This window comes from Salmo salar, chromosome ssa18 (genome assembly GCF_905237065.1).
Source record: "Salmo salar chromosome ssa18, Ssal_v3.1, whole genome shotgun sequence".
Taxonomy (NCBI): domain Eukaryota; kingdom Metazoa; phylum Chordata; class Actinopteri; order Salmoniformes; family Salmonidae; genus Salmo; species Salmo salar.
Window position 1 is genome coordinate 14,451,670 of NC_059459.1, and position 17,275 is coordinate 14,468,944.

At 43.5% G+C, this 17,275-nt stretch overlaps 1 protein-coding gene across 1 annotated transcript; it reads left to right on the forward strand.

Moving 5' to 3' along the window:
* The first annotated feature begins 9,730 nt into the window (after positions 1–9,730).
* On the forward strand, positions 9,731–16,975 carry LOC106576685 (uncharacterized). Its single transcript, XM_014153991.2, has 5 exons — positions 9,731–10,003; positions 15,351–15,629; positions 15,763–15,914; positions 16,509–16,716; positions 16,805–16,975. The coding sequence occupies exons 2-5, from the start codon at positions 15,352–15,354 to the stop codon at positions 16,953–16,955; spliced, it is 789 nt and encodes a 262-aa protein (XP_014009466.2). The 5' UTR covers positions 9,731–10,003; position 15,351; the 3' UTR covers positions 16,956–16,975.
* The last annotated feature ends 300 nt before the right edge of the window (positions 16,976–17,275 follow it).

Here is a 17,275-nt window from a genome sequence, read left to right on the forward strand (position 1 = left end):
CTGCAAAAACCCAAGCCTTACTTATGATTCAGCACTACACAAATTGGTAAAAATGATTTATTTACTAGCTAACTAAATAATAACACAGGATAAACACAGAGACACTGTATAAGTTATTGACTAGAAACTTAATATGATAGAAACACAATATGACGGCTTGTCACAAAATATATGGAGGGGGGGGCAGAGAGGGACAGAGACACAATACTTTGGTACATTTAGAAACTACTCTCACAGTAACCATATGTTTTGTACACAAACCGCTGCACACATGGAGTAAGAAATCGTGAATGTATTTACGTGAGAATGTCTTGGTTCTCCGTTTACTTGTCGGAGCCAAGGCTTCTTGGAAAAGGGGTTGGCTGGGCCTTTCCGCGGCCCGTTGTATGGCTCTGATTGTCCACAAGAGGTCACAATTTCCTTAGTTGTCATGTAGTCATTTCCAATGACTTGTCATGTAGTCTTGAACAGAACTACAGAATAGATTATTCTTCCCGTCGCTCTTAAATGAGCTTTTCTATATACTTGTTAACATCAGAAGCTTCCTCCCAGCAGGAACAACCCTAAATCCGTAAACATGGGCACCCTCATAGATATTATCCTGACCAACTTGCCCTCCAAGTACACCTCTGCTGTTTTCAATCAGGATCTCAGCGATCACTGCCTCATTGCCTGCATCAGCTATGGGTCCGCGGTCAAACGACCACCCCTCATCACTGTCAAACGCTCCCTAAAACACTTCTGCGAGCAGGCCTTTCTAATCGACCTGGCCCGGGTATCCTGGAAGGATATTGACCTCATCCCGTCAGTCGAGGATGCCTGGTCGTTCTTTAAAAGTAATTTCCTCACCATCTTAAAAAAGCATGCCCCATTCAAAAACTGTAGAACTAAGAACAGATATAGCCCTTGGTTCACTCCAGACCTGACTGCCCTTGACCAGCACAAAAACACCCTGTGGCGGACTGCAATAGCATCGAATAGTCCCCGCGATATGCAACTGTTCAGGGAAGTCAGGAACCAATACACGCAGTCAGTCAGGAAAGCAAAGGCTAGCTTTTTCAAACAGAAATTTGCATCCTGTAGCTCTAACTCCAAAAAGTTTTGGGACACTGTAAAGTCCATGGAGAACGAGAGCACCTCCTCCCAGCTGCCCACTGCACTGAGACTAGGTAACACGGTCACCACCGATAAATCCATGATAATCGAAAATTTCAATAAGCATTTCTCTATGGCTGGCCATGCTTTAATCCTGGCTACCTCAACCCCGGCCAACAGCTCCACACCCCCCACAGCTACTTGCCCAAGCCTCCCCAGCTTCTCCTTCACCAAAATCCAGATAGCAGATGTTCTGAAAGAGCTGCAAAACCTGGACCCGTACAAATCAGCTGGGCTAGACAATCTGGACACTCTCTTTCTAAAATTATCCGCCGCCATTGTTGCAACCCCTATGACCAGTCTGTTCAACCTTTCTTTCGTATCGTCCGAGATCCCTAAAGATTGGAATGCTGCCGCGGTCATCCCCCTCTTCAAAGGGGGTGACACTCTAGACCCAAACTGTTAAAGAACTATATCCATCCTGCCCTGCCTTTCTAAAGTCTTCGAAAGCCAAGTTAATAAACAGATCACTGACCATTTCGAATCCCACCGTACCTTTTCCGCTGTGCAATCCGGTTTCCGAGCTGGTCATGGGTGCACCTCAGCCATGCTCAACAAGGTACTAAACGATATCATAATCGCCATCGATAAAAGACAGTACTGTGCAGCCGTCTTCCTCGACCTGGTCAAGGCTTTCGCCTCTGTCAATCACCGTATTCTTATCGGCAGACTCAATAGTCTTGGTTTCTCAAATGACTGCCTCGCCTGGTTCACCAACTACTTCGCAGATAGAGTTCAGTGTGTCAAATTGGAGAGCCTGTTGTCCGGACCTCTGGCAGTCTCTATGGGGGTACCACAGGGTTCAATTCTCATGCCGACTCTTTTCTCTGTATATATCAACGATGTCACTCTTGCTGCGGGTGATTCTTTGATCCACCTCTACGCAGACGACACCATTCTGTATACATCTGGCCCTTCTTTGGACACTGTGTTAACTAACCTCCAAACAAGCTTCAATGCCATATAACACTCCTTCCGTGGCCTCCAACTGCTCTTAAACGCTAGTAAAACCAAATGCATGCTTTTCAACCGTTCGCTGCCCGCATCCGCCCGCCCGACTAGCATCACTACTCTGGACGGTTCTGACTTAGAATATGTGGACAACTACAAATACCTAGGTGTCTGGCTAGACTGTAAACTCTCCTTCCAGACTCATATCAAACATCTCCAATCCAAAATCAAATCTAGAATCGGCTTTCTATTTCGCAAACAAAGCCTCCTTCACTCACGCCGCCAATCTTACCCTAGTAAAACTGACTATCCAACCGATCATCGACTGCGGCGATGTCATCTACATAATAGCTTCCAATACTCTACTCAGCAAACTGGATGCAGTCTATCACAGTGCCATCCGTTTTGTCACCAAAGCCCCTTATACCACCCACCACTGCGACCTGTATGCTCTAGTCGGCTGGCCCTCATTACATATTCGTCGCCAGACGCACTGGCTCCAGGTCATCTATAAATCTATGCTAGTAAAAGCTCCGCCTTACCTCAGTTCACTGGTCACGATAACAACACCCACCCGTAGCATGCGCTCCAGCAGGTATATCTCACTGGTCATCCCCAAAGCCAGCACCTACTTTGGCCGCCTTTCCTTCCAGTTCTATGCTGCCAGTGACTGGAACGAATTGCAAAAATCGCTGAAGCTGGAGACTTACATTTCCCTCACTAACTTTAAACATCAGCTATCTGAGCAGCTAACCGATCGCTGCACCTGTACATAGTCCATCTGTAAATAGCCCACCCAATCTACCTACCTCATCCCCATATTGTTTTTATTTACTTTTCTGCTCTTTTGCACACCAGTATCACTACTTGCACATCATCATCTGCTCATCTATCACTCCGGTGTTAATCTGCTAAATTGTAATTACTTAGCTACTATGGCCTATTTATTGCCTTACCTCCTCACGCCATTTGCACACACTGTATATAGACTTTCTTTTTTTCTATTGTGTTATTGACTGTACACTTGTTTATTCCATGTGTAACACTGTGTTGTTTTTTGTGTCGCACTGCTTTGCTTTATCTTGCCCAGGTCGCAGTTGTAAAGGAGAACTTGTTCTCAACTAGCTTACCTGGTTAAATAAAGGTGAAATATATATATATATATTAAAAAAAACTTGAACAGCTAATCAGCTAATCAGCTGTACCAGTGATTGTTTGAGAGGGTAGTTTTGTTCTCCCCCTCATGTTGGTATTATGGGTTCAAACCACTTTACACGGGCAGCTGCAGCCTGGCGATGTTCTGGTCTGGAGGTTGATTTCTTTTCCAAGCCTTTATGCACTCTGGTCAAAAGGGGCTCGTTCCGTCAGGCTGACACGCTCTCTGACCTCACTCGGGGTGTGGCTACTTACTTGTACAAAGTTATGTAACACTATTATCTCTTATTGCTCCTAAAATCATGTCCCTATCTTAAAAATACTTTCACCATTTTTCACATTATATGCACAACATATTGGATGAAAACTTTATACATATAGTGTGTATACTTTTCAAGTTACAGTATTTCCTCTATAATGTTTTTAATGACATCACAAAATAGCAACCCATATGACATTAGTGTTCTACAGATCGTCTCTGACCATTCCCCAAATTCTTATGTTCCAGTATTCACTTTTTGAACGTGTTAAGAGTTTCCAGCAAGACCATCCAGTCTGGTCCCAGGTGTCCAACAGCATGGGGGACAGTCTGCTCTGGGCAAAGCAGCATGCAGTGATGCTGCATAACATGTGCCTTAGGGCAGCGGAGGAGAGGCACCTTATACAGGCAGATCTGCACAATGGCCTTTTGTATTAGGAAGGACTCTCTCTCTCTACCGCACCTGCTGTCTCTAACTCTGAATGATCGGCTATGAAATGCCAACTGATATTTACTCCTGAGGTGCTGACCTGTTGCACCCTCTACAACCACTGTGATTATTATTATTTGAACCTGCTGATCATCTATGAAGGTTTGAACATCTTGGCCATCTCTTTATGTTATAATCTCCACCCGGCACAGCCAGAAGAGGACTGGCCACCCCTCAGAGCCTGGTTCCTCTCTAGGTTTATTCCTTGGTTCCAGCCTTTCTAGGGAGTTTTTCCTAGCCACGGTGCTTCTACATCTGCATTGCTTGCTGTTTGGGGTTTTAGGCTGGGTTTCTGTATAGCACTTTGTGACATCGGCTGATGTAAAAAGGGCTTTATAAATACATTTGATTGATTGACTGATTGTATTGCCAGCGAGAGCTGGGGCTTTTTGAAGAGGCCCTTGCTTTTCTTGGGCAGTGTGAGGCCAAGACAACACGCTTTCACCTGGGTGCCTCTGTGCTGCTCCCAAATAAAATGCAGAACATATTAAAGTTCCAGCAAGCATTTTCAATGCTAAAACACTAGACCACTGTTACTCCAACTTCCGGGATGCATACAAGGCCCTCCCCTGCCCTCCTTTCGGCAAATCTGACCACAACTCCATTTTCCTCCTCCCTTCCTATAGGCAGAAACTCAAACAGGAAGTACCCGTGCTAAACACTATTCAACGGGTATGTTCCGGGTAGCTTCCGAGAATAAAACTGACGAATATACTGAAACGCTAACTGAGTTTATCAGGAAGTGTATTGGAGATGTTGTACCCACTGTGACTATTAAAACCTACCATAACCAGAAACCGTGGATAGATGGCAGCATTCGGGCAAAACTGAAAGTACGAACCATCGCATTAAACCATGGCAATGTGACTGGGAATATGGCCGAATACAAACAGTGTAGTTATTCCCTCCGTACGGCAATTAAACAGGCAAACATCAGTATAGAGACAAAGTGGAGTCACAAATCAACGGCTCAGACATGAGACATATGTGGCAGGGTCTACAGACAATCACGGACTACAAAGGGAAAACCAGCCATGTCGCGGACACCGACGTCTTGCTTCTGGACCAGCTAAACACCTTCTTCACCCAATTTCAAGATAACACAGTGCCACGAATGTGGCCCTCTACCAAAAACTGTGGGCTCTCCTTCTCCGTGGCCGACGTGAGTAAGACATTTAAGCATGTTAACCCTCGCAAGGCTGCCGGCCCAGACGGCATCTCTAGCTGCGTCCACAGAGCATTCAATCTCTCCTTATCCCAGTCTGTTGTCCCCACATGCTTCAAGATGTCCACCATTGTTCCTGTACCCAAGAAAGCAAAGGTAACTGAACTAAATGACTATTTCTCTGTAGCACGCACCTCTGTCATCATGAAGTGCTTTGAGAGACTAGTCAAGGATCATATCACCTCCATCTTACCTGTCACCCTAGACCCACTTCAATTTGCTTACTGCCCCAATAGGTACACAGACAATGCAAGCGCCATCACACAGTATACTGCCCTATCCCATCTGGACAAGAGGAATACCTATGTAAGAATGCTGTTAATTGACTACAGCTCAGCATTCAACACCAAGGCATTCAACACCCCGCCCGGTGCAATTGGGTCCTGGACTTCTTGACGGGCCGCCCTCAGGTGAAGATAGGAAACAACACGCTGATCCTCAACACTGGAGCCCCAGAAGGGTGCCTACTCAGCCCCCTCCTGTACTCCCTGTTCACCCATGACTGCATGGCCAAGCACGCCTCCAACTCAATCATCAAGTTTGCAGACGACACAAAAATAGTAGGCTTGATTACCAACAACATCGGACAGCCTACAGGGAGGAGGTGAGGGCTCTGGGAATGTGGTGCCAGGAAAATGACCTCTAACTCAACGTCAACAAAACAAAGGAGATGATCGTGAACGTCAGGAAACAGCAGACGAGAAGGTGGAAAGTTTTAAGTTCCTCGGCGTACACGTCACTTACAAACTGAAATGGTCCACCCACACGGACAGTGTGGTGAAGAAGGCGCAATAGCGCCTTTTCAACCTCAGGAGGCTGAAGAAATTTGGCTTGCCACCTAAAACCCTCACAAACTTTACAGATGCACAATTGAGAGCATCCTGTCGGCCTGTTACGGCAACTGCACTGCCCACAACCACAGGGCTCTCCAGAGGGTGGTGCAGTCTGCAAAACGCATCACCGGGGGCAAACTACCTGCCCTCCAGGACACCTACAGCACCCGATGTCACAGGAAGGCCAAAAAGATTATCAAGGATAGGAAACACCCGAGCCACTGCCTGTTCACCCCGCTATCATCCAGAAGGTGAGGTCAGTACAGGTGCATCAAGGCTGGGACCGAGAGACTGAAAAACTGTTTCTATCTCAAGGCCATCAGACTGTTAAATAAATCAAATCAAATCAAAGTTATTTGTCACATGCGCCGAATACAACAGGCATTTCACCTTACAGTGAAATGCTTACTTACAGGTACTAACCAATAGCGCAAAAAAAGGTATTAGGTGAACAATAGGTAGGTAAAGAAATAAAACAACAGTATAAAGACAGGCTATATACAGTAGCGAGGCTATAACGGTAGCGAGGCTACATACAGACACCGGTTAGTCAGGCTGATTGAAGTAGTATGTACATGTGGATATGGTTAAAGTGACTATGCATATATGATGAACAGAGAGTAGCAGTAGCGTAAAAGAGGGGTTGGCGGGTGGTGGGTGGGACACAATGCATAGCCCGGTTACCAATGTGAGGAGCACTGGTTGGTCGGCCCAGTTGAGGTAGTATGTACATGAATGTATAGTTAAAGTGACTACGCATATATGATAAACAGAGAGTAGCAGCAGCATAAAAAGAGGGGTTGGGGGTGGGGGGGGGGGCACACAATGCAAATAGTCCAGGTAGCCATTTGATTACCTGTTCAGGAGTCATATGGCTTGGGGGTAAAAACTGTTGAGAAGCCTTTTTGTACTAGACTTGGCACTCCGGTACCGCTTGCCATGCGGTAGTAGAGAGAACAGTCTATGACTGGGGTGGCTGGGGTCTTTGACAATTTTTATGGCCTTCCTCTGACACCGCCTGGTGTAGAGGTCCTGGATGGCAGGCGGCTTAGCCCCAGTGATGGACTGGGCCATACGCAGTACCCTCTGTAGTGCCTTGAGGCCGAGCAATTACCATACCAGGCAGTGATGCAACCAGTCAGGATGCTCTCGATGTTGCAGCTGTAGAACCTTTTGAGGATCTCAGGACACATGACAAATCTTTTCAGTTTCCTGAGGGGGAATAGGCTTTGTCGTGCCCTCTTCACGACTGTCTTGGTGTGTTTGGACCATTCTAGTTTGTTGTTGATGTGGACACCAAGGAACTTGAAGCTCTCAACCTGCTCCACTACAGCCCCCTCGATGAGAATAGGGGCGTGCTCGGTCCTCCTTTTCCTGTAGTCCATAATCATCTCCTTAGTCTTGGTTACGTTGAGGGATAGGTTGTAATTCTGTCACCACCTGGCCAGGTCTCTGACCTCCTCCCTATAGGTTGTCTCGTCGTTGTCGGTGATTGGACTACCACTGTTGTGTCGTCTGCAAACTTAATGATGGTGTTGGAGTCGTGCCTGGCCATGCAGTCGTGGGTGAACAGGGAGTACAGGAGGGGACTGAGCACCCACCCAGTGTTGAGGATCAGCGTGGCAGATGTGTTGCTACCTACCCTCACCACCTGGGGGCGGCCCGTCAGGAAGTCCAGGATCCAGTTGCAGAGGGAGGTGTTTAGTCCCAGGATCCTTAGCTTAGTGATGAGTATTGAGGGTACTATGGTGTTGTACGCTGAGCTGTAGTCAATGAATAGCATTCTCACATAAGTGTTCCTTTTGTCCTGGTGGGAAAGGGCAGCGTGGAGTGCAATAGAGATTGCATCATCTGTGGATCTGTTTGGGCGGTATGCAAATTGGAGTGGGTCTAGGGTTTCTGGGATAATGGTGTTGATGTGAGCCATTACCAACCTTTCAAAGCACTTCATGGCTACGGACGTGAGTGCTATGGGCTTGTAGTCATTTAGGCAGGTTGTGTTTGTGTTCTTGGGCACAGGGACTATGGTGGTCTGCTTGAAACATGTTGGTATTACAGACTCAATCAGGGACATGTTGAAAATGTCAGTAAAGACTAGAGGTCGACCAATTTAATCGGAATGGCCGATTAATTAGGGCCAATTTCAAGTTTTCATAACAATCGGAAATCGGTATTTTTGGATGCCGATTTGGCCGATTTAAACCCCCCAAAATGTGACCTTTATTTTCAATGACGGCCTAGGAACGGTGGGTTAACTGCCTCGTTCAGGGGCAGAACGACAGATTTTTACCTTGTCAGCTCAGGGATTCAATCTTGCAACCTTACGGTTAACTAGTCCAACGCTCTAACCACCTGCTTTACATTGCACTCCACAGAGGAGCCTTTCTTCCTAACAAAGACAGCCGACTTCGCCAAACGGGGGATGATTTAACAAAAGCGCATTTGCGAAAAAAGCACAATCGTTGCACGACTGTACCTAACCATAAACATCAATGCCTTTCTTAAGATCAATACACAGAAGTATATATTTTTAAACCTGCATATTTAGCTAAAAGAAATCCAGGTTTGCAGGCAATATTAACCAGGTGAAATTGTGTCATTTTGCGTTCATTGCAAGCAGTCAGGGTATATGCAACAGTTTGGGCCGCCTGGCTCGTTGCGAACTAATTTGCCAAAATTCTACGTAATTATGACATTGAAGGTTGTGCAATTTAACAGGAATAACGTTTTGTTTTCGAGATGATAGTTTCCGGATTCAACCATATTAATGACCTAAGGCTCGTATTTCTGTGTGTTATTATGTTATAATTAAGTCTATGATTTGATAGAGCAGTCTGACTGAGCGATGGTAGGCAGCAGCAGGCTCGTAAGCCTTCATTCAAACAGCCCTTCGTAATGCATTGATCTATTTATGACTTCAAGCCTGTCAACGCCCAAGATTAGGCTGGTGTAACCGATGTGAAATGGCTAGCTAGTTAGCGGGGTGCGCGCTAATAGCGTTTCAAACGTCACTCGCTCTGAGACTTGGAGTAGTTGTTTCCCTTGCTCTGCATGGGTAACGCTGCTTCGAGGGTGGCTGTTGTCGATGTGTTCTTGGTTTGAGCCCAGGTAGAAGCGAGGAGAGGGACGGAAGCTATACTGTTACACTGGTAATACTAAAGTGCCCTTGTGACAACGATTTTGGACCCCCTTGTGTGGAGTATGAAATAATTTTTACATAACAAATTTTTGCTATCTTTCTTTTTTTACATCCGTTATTAGACAGAAAATGCAAATAACTTGTTGAATGATTATGAACATGGTCTTTTGCCTGCTAATGCCTGCAATGCAGTGAAGAAAACGATAGGACAACAATAACGTCTAATGTAACTGGCCCCTCTAACAGTACAACTGGCCCCAGCTTGGCCCCCCCAGTTGAAATGATCTAGAACCGTCACTGGCTGGAGCTCATTCAGAGTTGACTTTTAAAACTACGTTTTAAATGTTTTTATTCATTACAGAGCTTTAAATGCAATGCTCACTTATAATTGATTCATGAACGTTACCATTTTGCTTCCTATGGCGGGCACGGGAGGTCTGGTTGTCGCCCATGCTGGAAATGTGATCTTGCGTTGTGTCATTGTCAATACAGTACATCAACACCACGATATGAAACACTGATTTGAACCTTCTGATCAACTAGTGGGTCAGGCGGCGACCCACTGTCTGATTCATATCGCGTGATTTCTGATGATAGTTCTAGATTATATCGACTGATTGCTGTTATTGTACGGGGTGCACCATTCTACTCATGAGCACGAAAAAAAACGAGTAGGCTATTTCCGGTTAGGCGCCGTTTCAAAGATAATGAAAGTAAAAGGGTATTGTCACACAAAGGCTAGATAGGATAACCTACACAGCATATCGTTCTGCAGTCCCTATACGTTTTCTTCAAGGTAAGACCCCCTAATATTTCTCCAATAGGCCAACATCTAATCCAATATAGCATAATACATTTCTCGGCAGTGTTGTAGTATTCCTTGAGTCCGGTCTCAAGGCCACATATTGAGTGTCACGGTCTTGTCTCGGTGTCGGATACATTTTTACTTGGTGTTAGTGAGGATTTGTAAATTCTCCCAGAGACCAGCACAGTAAAAAACTCATAATTATCAGCTTCCATTCAGTCAGTGCATAAAAGCGCATCGTCAGGCCAAATATAAAGGCTACACTCCTTTCTTGAAACATTTATGTATTATCACCTATTCAGACATGGGATTCCAGCTTTAGTCATAACATCATTGTCCTTTACTTTCATTGAAAAATATCCTCAAACTTTCTCCCAATTTCCTTGACTTGCTGGCAGGGAAGAGTGGGGGAATTGTTGGAAAGTTGCATGCTCACTATTAGTAAAGGTGAGACGGGGAAATTTGTAACAGTCTTTATATCTATTGTAGACATGTTTGCGCAGTGGCGAACGTATTGTACCTAGGCCTTCAGTATGTGACAGGCTCTTGATGCTGAAAGGACAGCAACTGTAATAACAGTGCACTCATTCATGGAGGAGAGTGCTTTTTGTAAAACACAAAGGGCCGGTGGTGTAGTGGAAGCTATATGCCCACTTTTTTTCAGTGGGCATTGCCTATACTCACTTCTTAATAATCCCTTCTGTTGTGTATCAAGTGCAGTGGAGGTATACGACATATTAATTGTGTAGTATAATAGAGAAATCATGCACAAAGTTGCCTACACAATCGCAAAGCATGTGAAATGTATTCACATGCAAGCAGTATACAGCCTAGTTTCAGTGGAATATCATCTGCACTCAGCAAGAGCGCGCAGCTCTCAACTGGTTGTTTTTTACCCCTACCTACATGCAGGGTTGGGAAGGTTACTTTCTAAATGTAATCTGTTAAAGTTAATAGTTACCTGTCCAAAATTGTAATTAGTAACGTAACTACAGTACAAAAAAAGTACAAAATTTTTTTTTTAAAATACAAAGACAAATGCATGAAATGAAATGTATGCATTCACTACTGTAAGTCGCTCTGGATAAGAGCGTCTGCTAAATGACTAAAATGTAAATGTAACTTTTGGATTACCCAAACTCAGTAATGTAATCTGATTACATTCTGTTACTTTCCCCTTAAGAGGCATTAGAAGGAGACAAACATGTATGTTACCAATTGAACGACATCTATTGCAGGATAAATCAATATTAAAGTTTACATTGCTGGCCATATATGGATGTTACTTTATGGGTTGGTTATGTAGGCTTCTTCTAATCCTTTGCTTTCTACTACATATAATAATACGAATAACTGATATCTTTACATTAAAAACCAAAGTCTATCAGAATTCCAGTCATTCCAATAAATGTTATACCCCTTGATCTTCAAAAACAAGACTTGGAAATATGGAAGTATAGATTAGCTAAATTGTTTTACCTGAGCATGACCCCAAAACTAAGGACTTATTAGACATCCCTACTCTGTTGTTTATGATTTTGTTGTTATGGATGACTGATTGGGCTCATTGATTCGAGTTGAAAATAAATGCTGCGCTCATGGAATGGCATGCTTTGATCAATAATAAGTCATATCCGTATTGCCGTAGATATCACTGCTGTCATCCTTACCTCCAAGCGTTTATTCATGCTGGATAATCTTTGGATAACGACAGCAGTGGCACGATTGGAAGCCATAGCTTGAACTGTAGCCTACAAAAGCCTATTCCTGTTCTTTTCCCACAATCCATCAAACACATTTGATGTGCCATCCAGGGGCGAAAATCTGATATCAACTTTGGAGGGGACAATTACATTACATTTTCTCAAGAGCAATTCCTGAGGGGGACACCAAAAGTAGTGCTGTAACACATAGCCTACGTTTAATATGGTAAATGTATATTGAGGAACCAAAGAAATAAGGTGTTTGCCGTACTCCTAACTACCGGTACCCAAAACTACACAACTAATCACAACAGCAATACCATTGCCTTTAACAAATCTTAGTTCAGTCACCAGTTTAAGTTGAGAGTGGGGGTATCCATGGCATTTTCCAATTATGTTCCTATTTTACAAGTTAAGAAAATTGAGAACCTTTCATAATGTTGCCAAACAAAGACTCAACAAACTTACCTGAGACTCCCTGTCTGTGCCAGTCTGTCCCTGCATATCTGTCCCCAACTCTGCTGTCTGTGTGCCATCTGTTGCCTGCTCTGCCTAATGACATCATTGTGAAACATTCCATTAGCATTTCACTTCTTTCTTATGAACATTTTATCAACTAGTCTGAGATATTAGGCTACTAGGGTTCTTATTTTGTGTTTTGGTGTACTGAAAAATACTCTGATGTCCGTCTTTTTTCTGCCATTTTTCAGCCATTTTTCTACCTGGCTGGCTACACACACACACAGTATGTAGGTTATTTACAGTAGGAGATGGGCTTCTATCATCTTATCTTCTATCATTCTATATGGGCTTCGATCTAAAAGGTAGCTAGCAAATGTGAAACGGATTGCAGTGACAAGAGTTGACAGCTGTATGAGTTCACCATTTACACAACATATGCTGCAACCTTTTGTAATTTTAATCGTTTGTTTCATATTGGCTGGCTTCTAACAATAGCTGAATTTGCAAAGCTAGCGAGCACCAATTCAGTGGTGTTTGCTATAATCTTTGCTACCCAGGTTAAATAAAGGTGAAATAAAATATATAAATAAAAGTTCCCTTGCGACAATTTAGCTTTTGCAACGAGACCATTAAATATATTTAAAACAATGGTAGAAGAGAGTGTAGTTCTGTTCAGTTTATCGCTAACCTTATCACAGGGACTTTGAAGCACTAACTTACATGCATGCTGATCTTGGAATAAATTGACGATAGCAAAGATTCCATCTTTGACGATGCCACATAAATGGAATAGGTACTAGCTAGCTTAATAGTTAATATTTGCGCGCTAGCTCTGCATATTCAGCTAGTGTGTGTGCGCGATTGACTGGATTAACCTCACGTCAGTTACGTTCATTGAGTGCCTTTCAGACAGTAGATACGACCTCTACGTTACCTAGCAAGCTAAGGAACTGGCAGTGGATCAAACCATTGTGAGGCAAAGGGTGGGGGGGTCGCAAATCTTTGAAACTTAAAAACGCGCTTATTAAGTATCTATAATCAGCACAATTGCTTTCATTGCGTATTATTAATATTATTTAAATTACATAGTTATGTTTCAGTGATATATTGGGGGGGACAAATCATATTTTTCCCAGGATGGGGGGGTCGTGTCCCCCCCCCCCGGGATTTCCGCCCCTGGTGCCATCATAGTGGTCTCTGACTTGTGGTCAGATTCACTCAGGTGGAACAAACTTAAACTTGTGCCTTTTTTCAATGCTGATTTGAATGTCATTGAGAAAACATAGAAGTGTCAAATATTTTTTTTCTCGCAAACATCCTTTCTGAATTGAAAAGTTATGCACGAAGTAATCAGATCAAACTTTATTTGCCACATGCGCCGAATACAGCAAGTGTAGACCTTACCGTGAAATGCTTACTTTTCAAAATTGTATTATTATTATTTTATTTTTTTTAACCCCTTTTTCTCCCCAATTTCGTGGTATCCAATTGGTAGTTACAGTCTTGTCCCATCGCTGCAACTCCCAAACGGACTCGGGAGAGGCGAAGGTCGAGAGCCGTGCACCCCCCAAAACACAACTCAGCCGAGCCGCACTGCTTCTTGACACAATGCCCGCTTAACCCGGAAGCCAGGTGTAAGAACACCCCTGCCGGCCAAATCCTCCCAAATCCTCCTAACCTGGACGACGCTGGTCCAATTGTGCGCCGCCCCATGGGTTTCCCGGTCGCGGCCGGCTGCGACAGAGCCTGGACTCGAACCCGGATCTCTAGTGGCGTAGCTAGCACTGCGATGCAGTGCCTTAGACCACCTCACCACTCTGTAGGCCTGTGAAATGCCTTACAAGCCCTTAACCAACAGTGCAGTTCAAGAAAGAGTTAAGAAAATATTGACCAAATAAACAAAAGTAAAAAGTTATAAAAAGTAACACAATAAAATAACAATAACGAGGCTATATACAAGGGGTACCAGTACCAAGTCAATGTGTGGTGGTACAGGTTAGTCGAGGTAAATTGTACATTAGGTAGGGGTGAAGTGACTATGCATAGATAATAAACAGCGAGTAGCAGCAGTGTACAAAACAAATGGAGGGGGGGTGTCAATGTACAGTGCCTTGCAAAAGTCCTATTTTGTTGCATTACAATCTTTAATTTAAATTGATTTTTATTTGGATTTCATGTAATGGACATACTCCAAATTGGTGAAGTGAAATGAAAAAAATTACTTGTTTAAAAAAATGCAAAAAATAAATCAACTGAAAAGCGGTGCGTACATATGTATTCACCCCCTTTGCTATGAAGCCCCTTAATCTGCTGCAAACAATTACCTTCAGAAGTCACATAATTAGTTAAATAAAGTCCACCTGTGTGCAATCTAAGTGTCATATGATCTCAGTATACATACACCTGTTCTGAAAGGCCCCAGAGTCTGCAACACCACTAAGCAAGGGGCACCACCAAGCAAGCGGCACCATGAAGACCAAGGATCTCTCCAAACAGGTCAGGGACAAAGTTGTGGAGAAGTACAGATCAGGGTTGAGTTATAAAGCAATATCAGAAACGACTGACCACGCACACCTGAGGGTCCCCCTTTTTGAGGATCAGCGTGGCGAATGTGTTGTTCCCTACCCTTACCACCTGGGAGCGGCCCGTCAGGAAGTCCAGAATCCAGTTGCAGAGGGAGGTGTTTAGTCCCAGGGTCCTTAGCTTAGTGATTAGCTTTGAGGGCACTATGGTGTTGAACACTGAGCTGTAGTCAAAGAATAGCATTCTCACATAGGTGTTCCTTTTGTCCAGGTGGGAAAGGGCAGTGTGGAGTGCAATAGAGATTGCATCATCTGTGGATCTGTTTGGGCGGTATGCAAATTTGTTTCTGGGATAATGGTGTTGTGAATCATGACCATCATTTCAAAACACTTCATGGCTACAGACGTGAGCGCTACGGGTCGGTAGTCATTTAGGCAGTTTACCTTAGGGTTCTTGGGCACAGGGACTATGGTGGTCTGCTTGAAACATGTTGGTATTACAGACTCAGTCAGGGACAGATTCCAATCATATAGCAAATGTTGGTTTTATTAAGTTAAATTCTTCAATTTAGTTTCTTCCCATTTCGTTGACTAAACAGGAGATTCTAAAATAAACTCTTTTCTCTCTCTCTCTCTCTCTCTCTCATCCAGCATGGATAAATTGAGAAAGATAAAGATACCTCTGACAGAAATCTTGTCAGCGGATGCCGGTTTCATCCTTCAGCATGTAGACCAGGAGGGCCTGGTGACTCAACGCGATTACTTGAACCTTATAAAGGGCAGTCAATTAAATCCAGAACAATCCATCATCAGTCTGCTGGATACACTCATATTGAAAGGAGGAGATGAGAAATGCACTAGATTCCTGACCCTGTTGCAGCATCCAGGCATCAGATCAAACTTCTCCAGACTGGGAGAAATCAAAGACATGTATTATGCACAATATTATGCACTATTAAGCACATTTTTATATAATGTAGCCCTGTTTTTTTTGTATGTACGATGGTTGGGATCTCCTAATTAAAGCATAATAACTTTTGCTAATCTAATCTAATGACAACAGTGACATAGCTCCGGCACCCAGTAGCCCAGCACCCCCAGACGCTGTCCCAACCTCTGCCTCCTCCACAGTCCACACCCGTGGCCCAGCACCCCCAGACGCTGTCCCAACCTCTGCCTCCTCCACATTCCACACCCGTGGCCCAACCACATCAGGTAGAACCATTTTAAAGCATACATTTCCAATCTTTTTGCACAGATCGATTGAATCATGGTCTATGTATTCTATGAATAAATCCTTTCTAATGATCTATCTATTCACTCATGTTCCTACTCCAACCCCACCACCGTTAGAGGAATTGTAGTTCAAATGTCTGACACCAATATTCTGCGCTTGGAAGCCCCAAGATGGATATACACACCTTTAGCTTGTCATTTTAATTTGTAAAGGGTTACAGATCAAGTCATTTCAGACAACCAGAACTATAAATATCACGTAATTGCATCAGATGCTTGATTAAGTTCTATTCAGTACCAGAACAAAGTTGCTTGTTAGTCGTCGCATCCCAGTCTGTCGACCTTTTATGTTATGTGCATCTGTCCACCAGAAGAGAATACACATCAAGTAATGAATAGCCTAATGTAAACTAGAGGACTCAATGTCCCATTTAAAGTGAACCTAATATGCAGAACAGCCCAAAAAAAACTGAGGCAAAACCTGCAATTTAAAACTGCTATGAGTAGAATGGAGCTAAATCATAAACCGATATGGCATCTGGGAAAAATGATATGTGTTGTTGTTTTTATTAGGTTCAAAAATTCCAACTACTCCTGTGAAAAAGACAAACCGGAGAAGTACCACTGCGTGTGGAACCATCAAAGACGTTTCTGAGATGAAGATGGGGCAGACGGGGGCGAAATACTTCCTAGCTGTTCTAATCCAAGAGGATGGGCCCATGGACATTCTCATTTTGGATCAAGATAAACGAAATAACTTTGTAGGAGCAGCGAAGAGAGGGTAAGTCAAACAAAGTATGATAAGCTTTATAAGGTCTGGTTTATAGTGCAGGTGTAATATTGAGTATCTTTTGTGTGTTTTTTTCCAGGTCTTCTGTAAAGTTGAAGAGAATCTCATTCGAGAAACTTGGAATTAACAAGTTCCGAGAGGGGATAAAGTTCACAAACAAATCCGAATTGACTTTCACAAGAGTCAAAAACACTATAAAGATGGAACCCACTGCTGATGAAAAAGAATAAACACATTTAAAAAAAAAAACTAGAATGGAAATTTTAAGGGTGACCTACTGACCAGACCAGAGGCAATTCATTAACTACCTAGCCTACATTATGTAAATACAGTGCCTTCAGAAAGTATTCACACCTCTTAACTTTTTCCACATTTAGTTGTATTACAAGGTGGGATTAAAATTGATTTCTCATTTTTTTTGTCAGGGACCTACACACAATCCTCTGTAGTCGGTTTTCTAGTTGCTACTGATCCATGTTTTCTTTTTTGTAACGTTCGTCGTTGGGTGATGAGGAAGAGGACCAAAGCGCAGCTGGGAGCGAACACATGT